Here is a 19325-nt window from a genome sequence, read left to right as displayed (position 1 = left end):
CTGTTGCTTTGTATTGGATTTTCAGTGTTTTATATCTGTGTACAAAATGCTTGTCAAAGACCACAGTCATCGGCTTCAAACTCTCAGCAACAAGCATAAGACTTCTTTGGAAAGTATATTGGTTTTATGGTAACATGTTATAAGGTTCATTAGTTAACATTAGTTAATGTATTAACTATATTAACAATAGCATCTAAATTAAAAAGAGATATAGACCTGGAGGGGCCTAAAATCAAAATTTCGCTTTTGCTTTCATTTAATTGCAAAAAATTATTAGCCATCCAACATTGGATCTCCTCAAAACAGTTGCAGAGCACGTTCAAAATATAAAAACTGTTTTAGCTGGTAGAAAAACAGTTTTAGCTGGTAGATAACTGTGTATCGTCAGCATGGTAGGAATTTTTATATTTCTTAAAAATGGCACCCAATGGTAGCATACAAAGAGAAGAGGGCCCTGAATGGACCCTTGGGGCACACCGCATAATAGGGAAACTGACGAAGAAGAAAATTTCTCAATGCCCACCGAGAAAGTTTGTGGTAACTGGCCAACCACTGCAAGGTGTCAATGATTTCAGCTCATTCCAGCAAAATGCTTGTCATTTTTGTCATTTTGTTCACACAGCAAGAACCAGTTTATCTTGAATTGTTACAACTGTAAAAAAAAAAAAAAAAAAAATTTGCTGAAACCTTCTAAAACCCAACGAAGAATCATTTCAGGCTGTTTCTAATCCCACAGTGTGTCAGGTAAAGTCTTTCCAGAACCAGAACTTCAGGTAAGCATTTTTGAGCAAAGTTTAACTTGTGTGTAAGAGGTATGTCTATCTGTGTATTATTTACAGACTACACAAAATCGTATTTGTTAATGTTGTGGAATTAAATTTATCAATACTGTAGTTGTACTGTATTTCAGTATACTCAATACTAACACAAACCAATATTATGTTTACACTTTACTTTATGTAAATTTGGTTAAGAAAACAGATAGATGATCATATAAATTCATTTATTAAAGTCATTAGAGCATAATGATTTATTAACTGTTTTCACAGACAGCTAATTTTGGGTTGTGATGTTGTATGCTTTGCGTAGGAACCATGGATCCAAAGCAAATGTTGAATTACGTGAAATCTCCAATAACGAGTATAGCTTGCCTTGGTATGAGAGTTTTACTCCCTAAACAATAGTTACTTCTGCACTTAATGAACATTAAGTATACTGACAAATTTTGGACTGATTTGTATTTCAGTGATTTCAAAACTACTCTTACTGGCTATTCTCATTGGTCAGATTGCAATAGGTGCGTTGCAGTGAATGTGAGTACTGTATTTATTCCTTTCCTATACCTTAAGTTATATTTAAGGTGCTGTTGTGTTGCCTATATCATCATAGGTGCCGTTTATCTCAAAGACTGTCCCCAGCAGCACTATATCCCAGTCTATGTGCTGGTATGTGGAGTGTTTAGTGTGTTTCTGTCCTTGCTGTCTTGTCTTCCCTGCGCCAGGGAGACAGAGAGGGGATCTTCGCTCAGTCTCATCTGCACTGTGTGGAACGGTCTGGTTTCTACCTTTTTGTTCTGCTGGCTGATCAGTGGTAAGACTGGGTGGCGTATGTGGGAGGAAGAGGTCATTTAATGTGTTCATAAATCTATATATCCATTATAAAGACACTTGCCAAACAAACAGCAGATTTTTATTAGAATTCTGTGAATGGAAAACAGCATAGGTATAGGATTTTTTCTTACCGCAGCGAAGAAGCAACAAATCTCGCGGTTTGGCGGTTAACCATTTCTTCAACCAAATAACGAGTCACGCTGTCAGTAAATGTTGCTCGCCACTGATCGCTGCCTCTTTGGTATTTCGCACCTCTCGCAAAGGCCTCGGAGACTCCCAACTGTCGCTGCTGGCCTAGGGTTGTAGCAGACAAGTCTCACGGAAGTTCCGGGAGTCTCCGGCATAGATATTGATAGCGGCTCCCTGATGCCCACAAATTAGTTCAAATCTCCCGGAATCTAGAGCTCGCGAGCAAGAGCTCGCACATACTGTGCTCCATGCTCCACCAAACCGTGTAGCGTGCGTACGGCAGAGAGGGAGAGAGCGAGAGACCTTGTGTGTGTGTGCTAGTGTGCCTCATGAAGCTCATGTAAGACAGCATGTAAGAACATAGGACTCGCGGAATAAAGTACATTATAAGCAAAGATTAATGTGTTTATAGTTCATATCACACACCATATGCACTCCTGTAACTTTCAGCAGAAAAAAGGTGCGGTGACGACCTCACACCGCGGTAGGCATCTCATTAACGTGATATTGCGGTGATACAGTTATCGTCACACCCCTATGTGTGTGTGGGTCTGCCTGAAATTTGGGTGTGAATATTAACTTTTGTTCTGTAAAATATCTCAGAAAATATCTGTTTAATAGGCTATGTAACTAAAAAAACGATATTAATTACCTAATCTATTGCCAGTGAATTGCAGAACTGGTGCAAACATATCCCTATTGCTACGACCAGATGCTTTCTTAAAGGAACACGCCACCTTTTTTTTGAAATAGGGGTTATTCACCGTCTCCCCCACATTTTGATAGGTGGGCAAATGCATTTATGTCTCAGCGCATGTATTGTCCTAGTCTGGCAGCGCCGACGCTAGCTTAGCTTGGCATAATTTTCTTAGCAGAAGAAATTCCTGTTAACCCTGACTGTGCCACTTCACTCCTTTGTTCATCTGGGTTCACTGGTGTTTCTTTTACTCATTTCTCACTTCTTGATTCTGAGGCTCTCACAAGGGAGGTATCTAGCATGAAATCAACCACTTGCTTGCTCGATCCAATTCCAACGAATTTATTTAAATCATGCTTCCCTGTGTGGTGCCCTATTATCCATGGCATTATAAATGAATCATTGGAAACTGGGGTCATTCCAGCAGTACTAAAGACTGCTGCTGTTACGCCTGTACCAAAGAAAGATAATGTTTCTGTGGATGATTTTAACAATTCTCTAATCTTCCCTGTTTGGCAAAAATGCTTGAGCGTGTTGTTGCCTCTCAACTCTGTAATCATCTTACAACCAATAACCTTTTTGAACCCCTTCAGTCAGGTTTTCGTAAATTACATAGCACTGAAACGGCGTTGGTCAAAGTTACCAATGACTTGTTGATGGCCTCTGATTCTGGAGCTACCTCACTTCTCATTCTTCTTAATCTTCGAGCTGCTTTTGATACTGTGGATTATGGCCTATTACTTACCCGTCTTGAAAGTGTCTTTGGTGTGTCCGGGACAGTTTTAAACTGGTTTAAATCCTATTTTACTGACCGTTCCCATTTCATTTCTATGTGTGGCTTTAGGTCTGACACTTGCTCAGTGCTCACTGGTGTTCCTCAGGGATCAGTTCTGGGCCCTCTACTCTTCAATATTTATCTATCTCCACTTGGGCATCTGCTGCGATCGCTTGGTCTCCACTATCACTTTTATGCTGACGATACCCAAATCTACATCCATTCTAAATCTGGTGAAGACATCGATGCTTGTTATCTTTCTGGCTGTATCTCTGAGATAAAAGCATGGTTGAACAATAACTTTCTTTGCCTGAACAGCGGGAAAACTGAGGTTATGCTTATAGGTTCCCGTCATCAGATTCGCAAAGCGGCTCCACTGTCCCTGTCTGTTGATGGCTCTGTTTTAGAGACCCAAAGTATGATGAGGAACCTTGGTGTAATTTTTGACACCAGCCTCACTTTTGATTTTTTTTGTACAGAGCACTGTTAAGGCATCCTTTTTCCATCTCAGAAATATTGCCAGACTACGCCCAATGCTAAACCTATCTGTCGCTGAAAAGTTGATTAATTCATTTGTGTTGTCACAGCTGGATTATTGTAATGCTGTTTTAGCTGGAGTTTCTAAAACCACTATTAACAAATTGCAATATGTTAAGAACTCTGCCGCCCGGATCCTGACGGGAACCAGGAAATTTGAACATATTACTCCAGTTTTGAAGTCCTTACACTGGCTCCCGGTCAGGTTCCGTGTTGACTTTAAGATCATGATGCTGACATACAAGGTTTTACACGGCTTAGCTCCGCAATAGTTATCTGGCTTATTAATCACTTATTCTCCAAATCGCAGACTGCGTTCCTCACAGTGCAATTTATTAACTGTTCCACAAAAACATCTAAAATCTATGGGTGATAGGGCTTTTTCTGTTTACGCTCCTAGACTTTGGAAATCTCTCCCTCCTGAACTAAGGGAAGCACAGACTCTTGGCATTTTTAAAGCTCTTCTCAAGATACATTTTTTTAAACTTGCATTTGACTGCTGATGTCTCTTCGTGATCGCTTTACAGCTATTTTTTATTATTAATGTTGCTGCTTTTGTTTTTATTAACTTTTATTTGTCTTTTCCGGTGGATTGTGATTTTATGTACAGCGCTTTGAGAAGCTGCTTTTAAAGGCGCTCTATAAAATAAAGTTTATTATTATTATTATTATAATGAATGGAATCCTTTGTTGCCGGATAGCATGTTGTGAGTAAAAGTGATAATAAAAAAAACTAATTACTTCTTGTTGCCTGCATATTCACAACGAGTACAAATAGCATTGCAGATTAAGACTAGGCAATTTACTAGGCAGATATTGACTTGGGACTATATGGTGGGAAGCACAGGCGAAGCACTGCTACTTGGGCGCAGAGATATCACACAAGTTAAGTAGCTGACACAACTGTGGGCACGCTCACCTTGATCTGACACGTTGAGCCTGGTCAGCGATGGCAGTACCTTGTCCCACTCGCCACAGCGCAGACACTCTATTTCAGTCGCCATAGGTTGGCATATTCCCCCACACTCACACCACCCGTTTGTGTTGGCTCTCATCCTCACGTCCTCAGGCTGTTGAGTGATCGCAACCTCCTCCTCCTGTCGGCTTATTTCCAAAGCATGCAGCTCCTCTTCTGAAAACTCTGGTTCGTAGAGATATGGTTCTGGATCATGACTGTCTGAGAAGTCACCCTCTTCGTCTCTCACAAAATCCGCCATGTTCATCGCCATTCACTATGTCTACTGTAGGAAAAAAAGCCAGCTAATATTCACGCCGGTATGTTGACGGAAGTTGGGGGATTTCAGGTGTTGCGTGATATCTCTGTGCCCAAGTAGCAGTGCTTCGCCTGTGCTTCACCCTAATATAGTCCCATGTCAATCGCCTAGTCTTAATCTGCATTGCTATTTGTACTTGTTGTGAATACGCAGGCCACAAGAAGTAATTCGTTTTTGTTTTTTTTTGGATCACTTTTACTCACGACATATATTATCCGGCAACAAAGGATTCCCTTCATTATGCTAAGCTAAGCTAGCGGCGGTGCTGCCAGAGTAAGACAATGCCTGCACTGAGACAAAAATGCGTTATGCCCAGCTATCCAAACGTGGGGGAGACGGTGAATGACCCCTATTTCAAAAAACGGTGGTGTGTTCCTTTAACTGCTGTTTTCTCACCACTGTCATTTTTGTTGTTTGTTTTTGTTATTGATATATCACAGCACATATTTACATATTCATCTAAACTTTGCTCTCAGCAGTGTGGATGTTTGTTAACAGTATGTCGCTGCAAAAGTATTTCCAACTTCTTTTGACTTGAAAAAAACTTTGCTGTGAGTACATAAATGTCTTGAATCACGATCAGTCTCTTGTCGTGTAAACGAGTGCGAGCACGAGAAATAAGTTGCTGGCTGCAATTCATTTAACGGCCACCGGTATCACTAATAAACAAGGATTTCTGAATTCTACATATAGTCCCTTTGAGTATTTAATTAATTCATTTAAAAATATATGTGAATGAATATTTTTTTTAAAAAGTTAAAATTGAAGTCAATATTTAAATATTTGAAGTCAATTGGAGTCAGGTTGCCTTTATTTATTGTGATTTATAAAACTGTGATTGTTTCAAAGCATCTTCACAGTATTATAGTAACAGAATGATGCCAACATCATCAAATCATAATCTAAAATAAATTATGTTAAACAGGGAAGTAACAGGATCAGTGAAGCCTGTTTCATCATTTAGCCAATGTCATCAAATCGTAATCTAAAATAAATTATATTTCTGTATATATATTTTTTAACAGGCAGTGTGTGGATTTACTCTATTTACCCTCCGAACTACAACCAAACCGTGGCTGGAGATCCCTACTGTAATAAGACCCTCTACTTGTTTGCATTCTGGACCACCACTCTGGGATACATTCTGTTAGGTGTGGGGCTGTTGCTCGGATGCTGTTTTTATATCTGTACTTGCATTTGTGCAAAGATCTTTGGGTAATCTTAAAGGTGCAGTAAGCAATTTCTGAGAAACACTGTTGATATTTGAAATCAGCCCGAACAAACATACCCCTCCCTTTATTGCTCCACACCCAAAAGGAAATGTACAAACACGCAATATAAGTGGAGATGTCTCTTTCTCATAGCTGAAGTAAAGCAAAATAATGCTTTGTGACAGTGGCGTAGCAAGTCAGCCCTGGGTCCATATGTACGTGCGTACTCTGCATACCCAGATGCTATGTTATGCTTTGGGAATAATTAGGCGAAAATGATGAATGAATGACAAGAAAGAACATACAGTTCACAGGAGTAAATACAAGCAAGAGTTTGATTGTGAGCCGCCAGCAGCAGCTCCAGCAAAACAGTGACAAACTGTCCTGTTACTAAAGCTCACATTACAACAACAGCATATCTTCTGTGAAACAGAGTAAAAGCAATGTTACTCACATATGGCGCAGAAAACAATGCAACCTCTGTGTCCTTTTTCAGGTCTTCCCACTTCGATTCTCTCCAGCGCTAGAAAGCTTTTCTAATATTAGCGCGGGTACTAAAGCTCTTGCCTGTTCATAACCCTTCATTTTCTAGTGATTTCTCTGAGCTTTCCTCTTTTGTAATGTCTCTCAGCCATCTCTCTTTCTACAGTCTTTCTTCAAATCTCCCTCTTCCTCACTCTCGCCCCCTAATGCTGATTCACTCTCTCTCTCTCTCTCTCTCTCTCTCTCTCTCTCTCTCTCTCTCTCTCTCCTCTCCCATCATGACTAGACACGCCCCCTATTGCTGATTGGCTACAAGTGTGTTGTGTTGCTCGGTCCGATCCGCTTGCTCAGAAATTGCTTACTACACCTTTAATGGATTGTAATGACAGTGTTCTTGATGGTTTGGAGGATAAACTCAGCTGAACTTTGTGTATTAAGTAACACATTGAAAATAAATATTTAATTGTATTTAAAATAATTTTGTTTTGGGAACATTGTAAGAATTGACATTAAAGAGAATGAATGCTATTGTCTTTTTTTGCTTACAAATGTATGGTGATTTTAAATAATAATAATCTAAAATTAATACCTTAATAACTATTTTGAAACAGAATATACTTTTTGAGCTACTACCGAGTTTCAACCGAGTAATATCATCTTTATAAAACACTATATTTTAGCCACCCATGCAGAATGTGTTTTTTTATTATTCTGTTCAATTTTACAAAAATAACATGGAAATAATCAAAGTGAAAGAGTGGTTAAGAAAACAAATGTGAAAAATGTGTGCACTGCAGTCTTAGTTCAACAGTTATGACTCATGTGCAGAGAAGAATCCAGTCACTCACAAACCTGACATTATCAACCCAGAAAAAAATGAACATAATTGCACAGAACTGCATTACAAACCAACAAGACTCAATCAACTGTCTTTAAACAACTGAACAGGGAATGAATAACAAGTGAACTCAATGGAGAGCGAGAAACAGTTCAATATACAAGGAGACAATGACCTCTGGCGTTCCGGCAATGACATGACAGCCTCCTTGGTCCTTTGCTACACAGTTTAGCAAATGATTTCCTTTGCTAGGCTACATGTTTTTTTGTTTTTTGTTTTCAAAAAGAGAGCATTTTGTAATTAAATTTACAAAATGTAATTTTGTAATTGCCATCAGAACATATTTTTTTGGTCTAATAAAGCCATCCAACTCTAATGGGCTACTTAAGCTTGATTAACAGCGATAGACATAACTTAAGGCTTAAAGTAAAACTGATAGGCGAGTAACCTTCATTACTATAAATTTGAATTTAACCGTAAACATTATTTAAGTTGAAGTTTAGTAAGGGTCATCAGAAGACAATATTATGCTATATGCAAGATGTAGACGTGCTTCCCACTGGAAATGTCATTTATCATGAGTAGAAAGCAGAAGAATAGACTTGAAAAATGTTGTCACGTTGGAAAAGAAGACTTATGTTCAAATGTTTGGGGTCAGTAAGATTTATAATATTTGTAACATTGTACATGTCTTTGCTGACACTTATAATCAATTTAACGCGTTCTTGCTGAATAAAAGAATGCCTTTAAAAGGAAAGTGTTGTTATTTCTGTTGGTGATTTTAGGAAAGATTGTCTCGAGGTGCTGTTTTTATAGTAAACTGCAATAATACATTGATCCAATTGTTTTGGTTAAGCAAACATGGTTGCACATGCTGTAACAACATTACGCCAGAGTTTGACTGAGTCAGTTAGGAAATATTGGAAATTACTATCAATTTTTTCTTTTTAAAGTTATGAGGTGCACACTAGCGCATACACAACACATTTAGACGGTTTTAACCGTCATAGGAGACGCAAGAGGAAGCTTTTCTCAACATTTTAGTTGAAGTGAAACGATCTAACATATTAAATCTTACTAGCCCTTATACATGTACTCTGCATTGTTTCATGTCTTATACACTTTTACGATGTCCTATTTAACTTCTTTTTAAACTTAAAGCAGTCATTGTACATATTCATCAACAATGATATTCTAAGGATGGACAATTCAAAGCCATCACCATTTTTGACATCACTGTTTGGTAAGAATCGTATTAACAATCATGTTAAGAAAATGTTTTTTTTGTTTTTTTTAATCTATGCTAAGCTAATATATGATTTTCCAAATGTCCTGTTTCACTGTATACTTGGCAAATTGTGTAAACATATTCTTGTCTTAGTAATCTTTTCATTTTTCAGTGATACTGACTATTGTTGTACTGGGGGTTTTAATTTCAGAAATTGGAATAGGTAAATCATGTATTTTTACCTTATTATTCACTGTTATCTCTGCTAGAAACATTATAAACAAAGAATGTATGCGTAATAATGCATTCCAGTGTAATATTGACAGAAACATTCACATACTTGTACTCTGCTCTTTATGTTTGACTTTTTTTAGGGGTCTACTTTCTGAGAGACTGTCCTGTCCAGCCTTACATCCCGGTCTACCTTATAGTATTTGGTGTATTTGTTTTGCTTGTTCTGATAGTGAGCCTAGGCTTGTTCTATGGTCTGCTTGCAAAAGACACCTTTGAAATGCTGCTGTTGTCTCTGCTGGTCATCTCCGTCAGCTTCATCCTCTACCTGTTTGTTGTCTGCTGGTTCATTACAGGTGAGTGGTAGTGAATTTGTCAAATGGGAATCATAAGAGGGGGGGTGAAGATATTTTTTAGAAAGAACAATGGAAAAATGTATCTGAGGGGTCAAACTTTCTCTTTCACTCGTTTGTATTCGGTCCTTTAAGTGAAATATATTAGTGGACTAATTTAGGGAATAGTGAATGAGGATATTGTCAATGTCATTTCGGATTGGGCCTATTGAGCGGGGAATACAAAAATGTGGAAGTTGGATCTGGAGTTGTCACAAAAATCTGGCGATATCTAGCAGCTACACAATTTTCGCTTACCTTTAACTTAAATAGGAAAATATTGGGAGAAAATAGAAAATTGCCATAGCTGTTAGAGTTTCACAGATATCAGAAAAATATATAGGCCTAGCTGAACTAAAAATGTTTTCTCTGTGTTGCAGGGAGTGTCTGGATATACTCTGTTCATCGTCCCAGTTATGACCCAATAAATGAGCAGAACTACTGTAACAAAACTCTGTACCTCTTTGCGTTCTGGTTGAACACAGTCTGCTATGGCTGTCTGGCTGTCCTGTTGCTTTGTATTGGATTTTCAGTGTTTTATATCTGTGTACAAAATGCTTGTCAAAGACCACAGTCATCGGCTTCAAACTCTCAGCAACAAGCATAAGACTTCTTTGGAAAGTATTAAAGTAGTTTATGGTAACATTTTATTAGGTTCATTAGTTAATGTATTAACTAACATGAACCAACAATGATCAATACATTTGTTACAGTATTATTTATCTTTGTTAATGTTAGTAAATAAAACTCCAGCTGTTCATTGTTTGTTCATGTTAGTTCACACAGTGCATTAACTCATGTTAACAAATACAACTTTTGATTTTACTGATGTATTAGTAAATGTTGAAATTAATATTAACTAAGATTAATAAATGCTTTAGAAGTATTGTTCATTCTTAGTTCATGTTAACTAAGGCAGTTAACTAATGTTAAATAATGAACCTTATTGTAAAGTGTTACTGTTTTTATATTTGGCAGATGCTTTATTCAAATCAACTTCAATTCGTCATTTTATCAATATGTTCTCAAAAACTCAACGGTGCTTTTCTGTGCCCTGTACTGGTAGAAAACAGGATATATAATGCCAAGATCATGGGTTTATCTGTATACTGTATTTCCATCTAGCTCAAAATAAAGGCCTAGCCTTGAAGGTACTGTACAGAATTACTAAATAAAATAGGCTATATATGTTAATTGCAGTGTATAATACTCAAAACATTCAGATTTTTCAACACACACACAAAAATAGGTGTTTTTTATGTTTCGGTTTGGGTTGGCTAAAACAGTTTCTCAACATTTCACCAAAGGAAGTGTTTCAAAAATACTTAGCAAGTCTGGGGACCACAGAACTGTGAAAACATACTGACTCAGAGCATCTCAGTTCAGTCCTATTCACGTCTTCATGATGAAGCTCACTCCGGGGTCCTCCTCATATTTGACAGCCTGAGGCAAATTAATAAGAGATAGTTCACATTTTTATGGACTGTCGTTAAAGAAATGGACACTACTGAGAGAGCTGCCAGAAAATCTTTCATTGGTAAGAATATCAAGAAAGTTAAGGCTATATGTTTTTTCCAATAACTAATAAGCTACAATAAAAAAACAAACAGTATTCATTTTCTTGTTTTTTTTCAGTGATTATTAACATGATTGCGTGGATGATTTTAATAACAGCTACTGGATTAGGTAAAGAGCAGTTTTCATTTACAACGTAAAATATATTGTTAAGATGATTAGTTTAACCTCCTCAACAATCCATTGTAAAATCACAATCTTGAACGCTGTAAATGCTTGATTTTAATCAAGAATTGTCTGTGAGAAGTTTTATTGCACCACTGTAAGTCTGATTTTTACACTGTTTGGATGAATGTTTCTAGGAACAATCCATTTTCACGAGTGCCCTGTTCAACCAAAGCTCCCCATCTATATGACTGTGATCGGGGCTACTGGTCTGTTTTTACTGTTGCTCATATACCTGAGGAACACTTTGGATGACCGTCCGCTGGCTCGCTTCTGCACTGCCTTCAGCTTGATGCTCTGTGTATTCATTGTGTGCTGGTTTATTGCTGGTGAGGGAAAGAGATAGTTATTGACGGTCCAGTAAATATTTTATATATAAATGATAGTGAAACTAAAGTAAATGATGGTCGCATGTTGTTCTTGCAGGCACCTACTGGATTTACTCCATATATCCTCCCAATAATGACTCCACCAGGACTGGAAACCACTGTCATAGAACTCTGTATCTGTTTGCATTTTGGTTCAACAATATATGCTTTCTCTGTGTGTCCATACTGTTTGTCTTTTGTATGTACACCATTTTGTATAACTGTACTGTTGTTGTCTGCACTGATAGAACTGCATGTTAAAATGAAGATGCAGGCCTGTAATTCTCTGAAAATGTGCTGTATCATTAATATATCTTAATCATTTGTTACAAGAGATTTTCTTGTGTTTGTTTCATCAATAAATATCTGGATGTTTTTATTTAATAATTAAACATTGCTTGAGAGTTGCAAATTAAAGGGATTGTTCACCCAAAAATTAAAATCCAGTCATCATTTTCTCGCCCTCATGTCGTTCTAAACCTGCAAGACTTTTGTTCATCTTCAAACACGAATTAAGATCTTTTTAATGAATTCGGAGAGATTTCTGCACCTCCATTGACAGCTACACAACTGACACTTTGACACTTCAAAAAGTTCATAAAGAGATTGTAAAACTAGGCCTAATACATGAGTTGAGGGGTTTATTACAAATTTTCTGAAGAGACACGATTGCTTCATATGATAAATCTATGAAGAGATTTAATTTAAGCTTTTATTCGCATATAAACAATCATGATTAGCAAACATAAACAAGCTCAACCGAACCTGCTTGACGCGCGAGAACAAACCTCTTGCTGAAGCTCAAACGTGATCCGTAACATGAGAATGAAGTAAATAAAAGCCTTTAATTCAATCTGTTCATCAAATAAAGTGATCGACATGAGGGTGAGTAATTAAAGACAGAATTTTCATTTTTGGGTGAACTATCCCTTTAAGTAATCAAAACACAGACTTATATAAAGCCTGAAAGGTCTGTTAAATAATAACCATGTCTTGCTTTGCTTCTAAGCACGTTCTCTCTTTTTTTGCCATTTTAACTTCTTTATATACTTTTTACATGATAAATATAATATATAGTATAAATATAACTATCAAAATACATCAATCAAAAACAATAAAAGCCATCAATTATATATATATATTTTTTTTTTTAAACCCCCCAATATGATTGAGGGTTACACTTTATTTCGATGGTCCACTTTAGACATTCTACTAACTAGAAGTAACTTTGCAACTACATGACAACTAATACTACCAGAGTCTACTGCAATGTTAGGATATTAGATGTTAGTAGAATAGACATGTAGTTGCAAAGTTACTTAGTCAGTAGAATGTCTGTTGGGGAACATCAAAATAAATAGTTAGAATGTCTAAAGTGGGCCATCGAAATAAAGTGTTACCGGATTGAATAATTTATGGGAGGGTTGTTAGCAAGGAGGTCTTTGATAGGTTGTTAGGTTTGCTTGCCCCGCCCACAACACATGTATCATCAACAACCTGTCACAGCACCCGTCCCAGAAATATCATTATTCCTGGGAAGTCAACAACAATTGTTCATCAAACTGCTTTATATTTAAAAAAAAAAAAAAACATTATACTATCTAGTCCAGCGAAACGAGACGGTTAGTTATCATGGCTGGTAGGTAAACATTTAATCCAATAGTACATGTAAAATAGCCACATTTAACGCGGCTTTGCAGTGCACGTGACTGAGTTGATATGTTTGGCATATGTAAGTAACCTGAGTAAACTGTTTTGCAATATGCATCCCTCATACTTAGTGCATAACCTCATTGTTTGTGGTAAGGTGCATTGTAAACACCGGTATCATTGCTGCGGTGTTTTGATGCGCTTTTGTCTTGTCCCGTTTTGTTATTCCCTCTTTTGTTGTTTTATGGGTTAAGTTGCGGAACTAGTGGCTAAATGCTTGCAAGCACAGGAAATGGCTTACTGTCCGTACAGTGGGTTTCCAGTCGGCGCTGCCATTTTAACAACAGGGGGCGCCATTATCACGGGTAACCAGACGCACTTGTTCGTGTTTGTTTTGAAGCAACACGATTCAACCACATTTTATCTGCCATATATTCAGCTCTTTATCATCTTATGCTGTTATAGTGATCTTGACATCCAGCATCATTTGTTTTAGGCTGTAATGTTGAGAATGCCTCCTATGGCCTTACCGTGTGCGCGGAGAGAACTGCGATACAGAGAGCGGTCGCGGAAGGATACCGAAGATTTACAGCCATAGCTGTGACATGGTAGGCTATATCATATATTTCAAATACTGAAATTTTGCCAGTTGAATCACTGATAATTTTTATTTTTCTTCTTTCCATCTGACCAACAGTGATATCAAAGATAGTTTTGTAGGACCATGTGGTGCATGTCGACAAGTATTAATGGAGGTATGGCTGTGCTCATATTGTATCAGTCATTTCTTTTGAACATCATGGCCTTTCTCTCTTAATTTTTTTCATCCTTCTCTCCAACCCTGTGTTGTATTAGTTTGGCACTGAATGGGACGTTTACCTCACTAAGCCAGACGGGACCTATAAGAAGACCAGTCTAAGAGAGCTCTTGCCTTTGGCATTCACCCCTGCCCACCTGCAAAAGATCTGAGCGCACTGTCCTAAAATTGATTTATGTGGGCTTTTTAGATTTGTAAAATATTTCCTTTTTGATCTGAATTTTGGAACTGTGAATAATTAAAATGTGAATATACTGTCTATTCTCGAACAGTTTGTTCATTAGCTAACCCTGGTCTGTGTTACTGTTGAAGGTCATTCCAGTCCCATCATGATCCCAGACAGACCCAACTAGAGAGCACTGCACACCCTGGAATTACACAAGCCATTCAAATGTATTGCATACATAATAATGGTCAATGATATTTAAATAGGTTTCATTGAATACCAACTTTATTGAAAAAGCAGTTTTTTGAAACAACTTTATTTCTATCATGACAACTCTCTGAGTGTTTGTCATGGTAATGTACATGGCGTTTGGTCTTGGTGGAATATATCTGATACGCTGCAGAGCGAGTACGGGACTTGCTACTGCCAATGGCAAGCAAGACATGCTGCTGCTGCACAACAGCGTACATGAATTACCCGTAGCGGATCTATACAGGTGGAGCTGGGGAAGGTGGAGACTTTCTGAAAGCGCGCTGCTACAGTAAAAGCTGACCAAGTATTTGAAGGTTGAGCTGCGAGCTCATTGGCTGCTGATACAGCAGGAACCAATCAGCGGTGGCCTATATACAATGATGTGATTGCAAGCAGATTGAGTTAAGGACCTATCAGCCTGCGCCATCTAGAGTTTCAAGACAGAACTTTGTATTGTAGACATACTTGTATTTTTTAGAAGATTGTCTAAACCTTTTATCACTTGTTTATTTAGAGAATGTATGTTTTGCATACAGACAGGTTTAATGGTTTAACATAATTTTATACTTTTTGACAAAAGTATAAAATTGTGCAATTATAAGGACCTACAGAGAATTAAAATGGTCGCCTTAGATGGATGTCTGTTGGTTGACCTAATTCACATGCTATGCTCAAAAGTTTTGGGTACGTAAGATTTTTTTTAATAGAAATTATTTATTTTTATTCAGTAAGGACACATTAAATTGAAAAGTGACTGTAAAATCATTTATAATGTTACAAAGGATTTCTGTTTTGGACTCTCTATTCATCAAAGAATCCTAAAAAATAATAATGTATCATGGTTTCCATAAAAAATATTAATCAACTCAACTGATTTCAACTGTAAAAACAATTATATTTTTTGGAGATGCATCGATTGACCGGACATAAATCGGGACCGAACGGTTTTTACTTCAAAAACGTATGGCAACCTTTTCTTTTTTTTTGCCCGATTCTGTACCTGGCCGGGAAACTCATTGTTTGTGATGCTCAAAATATTGGAAGAACAAAATACATATTGAATTGGTGGTGGGGGTCAATATGAATGTACGGTATCTCTGAAGGAAACTGACTGTCTTCAGAAAAGTTTTGAAGGCATTTTCTTTTCTTCTACCTCCCAATACCCGTTTCTAAGCTTAGTGCTGCTTTGTGTACAGCGGTAACCAAGGAAATGCTGTTGTTCAATAAGCGCCACCTACTGTCAGAGAGTGAAATTGCAATTTCATTCACTCCGTCACTGTTTTTGTTTTGTGAGGGCAGGGCCATCACTAGCGGGGCGAAAGGTGGGGACTATTCTAGGGGCCCCCGTCGCTGTTCATTTGCATAAAGTTACATTTTTTGTCACCGGACTCGCGTTGCTTGACATTCTGTCGACTTCTAACGGAAGTCGCCAGCCATCAATTGAAAATGAATGGGATCATGTCGCTTCGTGTCGCGTGAACAATTTCAACCGAGTTGACTGGATTAATGATCCTGAAATTTCAGCTTTGCATCACAGGACTAAATTCAATTTTAATATATATTAAATCAGAAAAATGCTCTTTTAAAATGTAATAATATTTCACAATATTACTGTTTTTACTGTATTTTTGATCACATAAATGCTGTTTTGGTGAGCATAAGAGGCTTCTTTCAAAAACATAAAAAAATATAACTGACCTCAAACTTCTGAGCAGTGTAATTATGAACTTTTCAAGCATAAAACATAATCTATAGGAATTTATGGACAATCTCAGGCGGATTAGATTAGACCACTACAGGATGTTTAAAGCAGAGTTCGGAAAAGACAGTCTCCCAGTACAGAGAGAGTTATTGGTAATCCCTGTGACCCTGCTGCCCCGGGACTGTTTGAAATTCTCCTCACTGTGAGGCAGAAGGGGCCAACATACTGTTCTGTCACATGGGGAAAACACACACACATTGTTCTCTTGGTTGGCTGAGAGGGAAAGTGAACATTGGTGGGAGAGAGAATTTTTTCGACTATTTATTTGCTGTACAACCACATAACTGTTAAAAATAAAAATCGAGGACTAATGAGAGACGTTGTAAAGAGTTGCAAGTACAATGTTCATTGTGATGAGATTGCTATTGAAAGGAATTATGAAAACTACATTCATGAGATAAAGAGACTGACTGCACATTGCACAACGTTGGTCAAGCCGACAACAAGTATGGAAAGTATGTGGCATTATAAATCACACACTTTTGTTGTTCCCTCCTTCCATTGTAAAGCAAGCAGGGATATAGGCATGTATTTTTTCAGCCAACCTCTGGAAAATAAAAGAAAACGGACATAAAATTAAACCTCTGTGTTTTAGCCTATATTCACATGAAACAACCCATCATGCACGCATCGGTGACTGGCTTCTGGCTTTTTAACATTTAGTAGTTTAACAAAAGGAGCAAAAGTAGTTTAACCTTATAGCAATAAAATATTCAATTTTACCCATGCAATCTTATTTCTAATGTTTGTTTAGGGGAAAACTTACTTTGATAGATCTGTCTCTTATTAACAGACATTATCATGATCAAATCATTCAGCCTTTGTGTGCAGGATCTTTGTTACAGAAAGCTCAACCCAATGTTTTATGACATGATTGTGCAACAAATACAGTTTAAGCATTGCACTTTATGGCTATTGCTGTTCAGGGTCTTAAGAAGACTGCCTGAATGTTATGAGTAAGCACTTTTTTATTAGGCTACTCTGAATTTTTAATTTTTTTTAGCGTTTTTACTCCTCAACTATTTTCTTTTTCATCAGAGAGAGTTGTATGGGTTCTCATGGGGATGTTTTTTCAGGCTGAATTCCAGTTCACTCACGTGAACTCAGGCTCAATGATGCGCTCGATCAGGAGGGAAGATTTAAGGTGGAGGCTCTTTAGGATCTATGATTGTATTACAGTCGTGATTGTAGTGTAACTTCTTGAACAGTATGCAAATTCAGTAGGGTATATTAGAAAAGCGTGTAGTTTTGATGTCGTCGCAGAAGACTATTAAAGTCTTATCTTTTTCCAAGTTACTTTGGAGTTCCTCCTTAGATAGTGAATGGGCGGATGCAAGTGGAGTCGACACTATATATTCTGGATTGATCACCAGATCTGGTCTCTGTGGAGTTTTACGGCGCGAGTCCTGCTTGAAACGGAAGCTTATTCTTTTTGCAGGTATGTCTCATTCATTTATTCATTCATTAGGATTATTCTGTGTTTACATGATTTAACATAGGCCACTTTTATAAAAACATAATTATGCAAAAAGTAGCCGTATAAATAATATGAGATTCTGCAAGGAAATTTGAAACGCGTTTAAAATCTTTCTTTTTTTGTTGATTTTATTAAGACATATATGTGTTTGTTTGTTTTGAGTTAGTCTTTTAGAGGTTCTATTAGCTAATCGTCATTTTCCGTTTACCTTCTATAAATTACACAGAGAAAATTGCATTTAGAATACAATAAAATTAATCAATAACAGGTTAGTTTTAACATATGACCTCCCCTTCAGCCAATAAAATCATAATCTATTAGCCATGTGTTTGACACTTTTGGCAACAAGAAAGTGAGCATTAGCACATTAGGTCACATGCTGTCAAGGCTCCATTGTGAGCTAATTTTAGACTAGGAAATACATAAATTCAATTTTAAAAATATCATTGTACATCCAAATGTGTTTTTCTTAAGTTTTTGGGCATTTTTCATGCACATTTTGTAAATCAATAACTCAAAGACCAAAAATATAAGTGTTGTGCTTAAATGACAAAGTCCTTAGGGGATCCATATTTTCTGTGTAGCGGGCACTAGTGTTCATTACTGGCAGGCAGTACAATAGCCTTTTTGTCTTTGTTTTAGGTTGATGTTTGTAAGTTTTAAAGAAGACCGGGAGAAAAAGCTGTACTTTTCCAGAAAGTATTGATGATAGTGAAAAATAATTTACCCTAAATAAATCAATTATAAATGATGAAACCCTAAAAAAGGACATTTTGAAAACTAATTTTGGAAATTGATTTTAGTCTTAAATATATGTAAAATATAATGTCATTTATTTTTTCTAGCTGTGATTTCATAAGTAGTTCCACAGAGGGTTAAACAGACAGCTCTGAAATCACCGTCAAACATGAATAAAGAAGACGACATGAAAGACGTAGAACTGAACGAGATGGATCAGGAAAAACTGCCGATGACCGGAGAAACTCCGACAGGCACGGAAAAGAATGGCTCCGTAAAGGTCAAAGTGCCTGAAGACACAGAAGTCAAATTTACAGGCCTCTCCAAAGAGGAGTTAATGAAAGTCGCCGGTACAGCTGGGTACGATCTATCTATCTATCTATCTATCTATCTATCTATCTATCTATCTATCTATCTATCTATCTATCTATTGTCTATCTATCTATCTATCTATCAGGTGCAAGTATCTATCTATTGTCTATCTATCTATCTATCTATCTATCTATCTATCTATCATTTGCATATTTTCTACAGGTGGGTTCGGACTCGTTTGCTTTTGCTGGTTCTGTTCTGGCTCGGCTGGGTCGGCATGTTAGCTGGAGCAATAGTGATCATAGTACAGGCTCCACGCTGTAAACCCATTCCTGAGATGAACTGGTGGAACGAAGGTCTTCTGTACCAGATATCTGACGTGAACGCTTTCTCTGACAATGGACTGAAAGGTGAGAATGTCTCCATTTAATGCCTGAGTCATTTGCAAATTGCTTACTATTTGTGTTAATCATTGAAAAAAAAATGGGAACACATCTTGCCATGATCTCTCAACTTCGTACGCTCTTGATAAATAATACTTTAATAATGATCTATAACACTTTTTAATAAACAATTCA

The 19325-nt window shown here is 37.2% G+C and overlaps 4 protein-coding genes and 1 long non-coding RNA gene across 6 annotated transcripts in view; 4 read left to right on the top strand and 1 right to left on the bottom strand.

Moving 5' to 3' along the window:
- Positions 1 to 733: 733 nt before the first annotated feature.
- Positions 734 to 6301, top strand: LOC143736442 (transmembrane protein 272-like). The gene is made up of 5 exons (XM_077227140.1): positions 734 to 773; positions 1090 to 1155; positions 1247 to 1297; positions 1390 to 1590; positions 6108 to 6301. Exons 2-5 carry the CDS (start codon positions 1095 to 1097, stop codon positions 6299 to 6301), a joined length of 507 nt encoding a protein of 168 aa, XP_077083255.1. The 5' UTR covers positions 734 to 773; positions 1090 to 1094.
- A 2163-nt stretch (positions 6302 to 8464) lies between these two features.
- Positions 8465 to 12104, top strand: LOC143736911 (transmembrane protein 272). 2 transcript variants are annotated; one of them, XM_077227702.1, is made up of 7 exons: positions 8465 to 8857; positions 9015 to 9065; positions 9217 to 9429; positions 9846 to 11002; positions 11101 to 11151; positions 11343 to 11534; positions 11632 to 12104. In XM_077227702.1, the coding sequence occupies exons 1-4, from the start codon at positions 8815 to 8817 to the stop codon at positions 10070 to 10072; spliced, it is 534 nt and encodes a 177-aa protein (XP_077083817.1). In that variant the 5' UTR covers positions 8465 to 8814; the 3' UTR covers positions 10073 to 11002; positions 11101 to 11151; positions 11343 to 11534; positions 11632 to 12104. The 2 variants fall into 2 exon arrangements, with proteins under 2 accessions (XP_077083817.1, XP_077083818.1); XM_077227703.1 differs by lacking the exons at positions 9015 to 9065; positions 11101 to 11151; positions 11343 to 11534; positions 11632 to 12104 and having other exon boundaries at positions 8732 to 8857; positions 9846 to 10386.
- The window catches only part of LOC143736914 (uncharacterized), a 25128-nt gene continuing 16534 nt past the window's right edge, over positions 10732 to 19325 (bottom strand). The window contains exons 2-3 of the long non-coding RNA XR_013203599.1: positions 11441 to 11531; positions 10732 to 10908 (exon numbers count right to left, since the gene is read on the bottom strand). This is a non-coding gene — a long non-coding RNA (uncharacterized LOC143736914). The remainder of the gene's footprint in view (positions 10909 to 11440; positions 11532 to 19325) is intronic.
- LOC143736912 (cytidine deaminase) lies at positions 12869 to 14299 on the top strand. Its single transcript, XM_077227704.1, has 5 exons — positions 12869 to 13212; positions 13478 to 13588; positions 13720 to 13831; positions 13921 to 13978; positions 14079 to 14299. Exons 1-5 carry the CDS (start codon positions 13206 to 13208, stop codon positions 14190 to 14192), a joined length of 402 nt encoding a protein of 133 aa, XP_077083819.1. The 5' UTR covers positions 12869 to 13205; the 3' UTR covers positions 14193 to 14299.
- LOC143736906 (amino acid transporter heavy chain SLC3A2-like) overlaps positions 17138 to 19325 on the top strand; it is a 6362-nt gene continuing 4174 nt past the window's right edge. The window contains exons 1-3 of the mRNA XM_077227697.1: positions 17138 to 17658; positions 18543 to 18795; positions 18970 to 19157. Coding sequence (XP_077083812.1) covers positions 18605 to 18795; positions 18970 to 19157 — 379 coding nt within the window. The 5' untranslated portion in view covers positions 17138 to 17658; positions 18543 to 18604. The remainder of the gene's footprint in view (positions 17659 to 18542; positions 18796 to 18969; positions 19158 to 19325) is intronic.

Source organism: Siphateles boraxobius, unplaced genomic scaffold (assembly GCF_051911475.1).
Source record: "Siphateles boraxobius isolate OS27281-9 unplaced genomic scaffold, OSU_SipBor_1 130, whole genome shotgun sequence".
NCBI lineage: Eukaryota > Metazoa > Chordata > Actinopteri > Cypriniformes > Leuciscidae > Siphateles > Siphateles boraxobius.
This window is presented reverse-complemented; position numbering and strand designations above follow the sequence as displayed.

Bases quoted from the DNA above. Each gene is read 5' to 3' on its own strand.
- LOC143736442 (XM_077227140.1), top strand. From the start codon at position 1,095: ATGGATCCAAAGCAAATGTTGAATTACGTGAAATCTCCAATAACGAGT. The intron at 1,156-1,246 runs GTATGAGAGTTT...TTTGTATTTCAG, and splicing joins AACGAGTATAGCTTGCCTTG to TGATTTCAAAACTACTCTTA. The intron at 1,591-6,107 runs GTAAGACTGGGT...ATTTTTTAACAG, and splicing joins GTTCTGCTGGCTGATCAGTG to GCAGTGTGTGGATTTACTCT.
- LOC143736911 (XM_077227702.1), top strand. From the start codon at position 8,815: ATGGACAATTCAAAGCCATCACCATTTTTGACATCACTGTTTG. The intron at 9,066-9,216 runs GTAAATCATGTA...GACTTTTTTTAG, and splicing joins AATTTCAGAAATTGGAATAG to GGGTCTACTTTCTGAGAGAC. The intron at 9,430-9,845 runs GTGAGTGGTAGT...TCTGTGTTGCAG, and splicing joins TGTCTGCTGGTTCATTACAG to GGAGTGTCTGGATATACTCT.
- LOC143736912 (XM_077227704.1), top strand. The intron at 13,832-13,920 runs GTAGGCTATATC...TCTGACCAACAG, and splicing joins ACAGCCATAGCTGTGACATG to TGATATCAAAGATAGTTTTG. The intron at 13,979-14,078 runs GTATGGCTGTGC...GTGTTGTATTAG, and splicing joins GTCGACAAGTATTAATGGAG to TTTGGCACTGAATGGGACGT.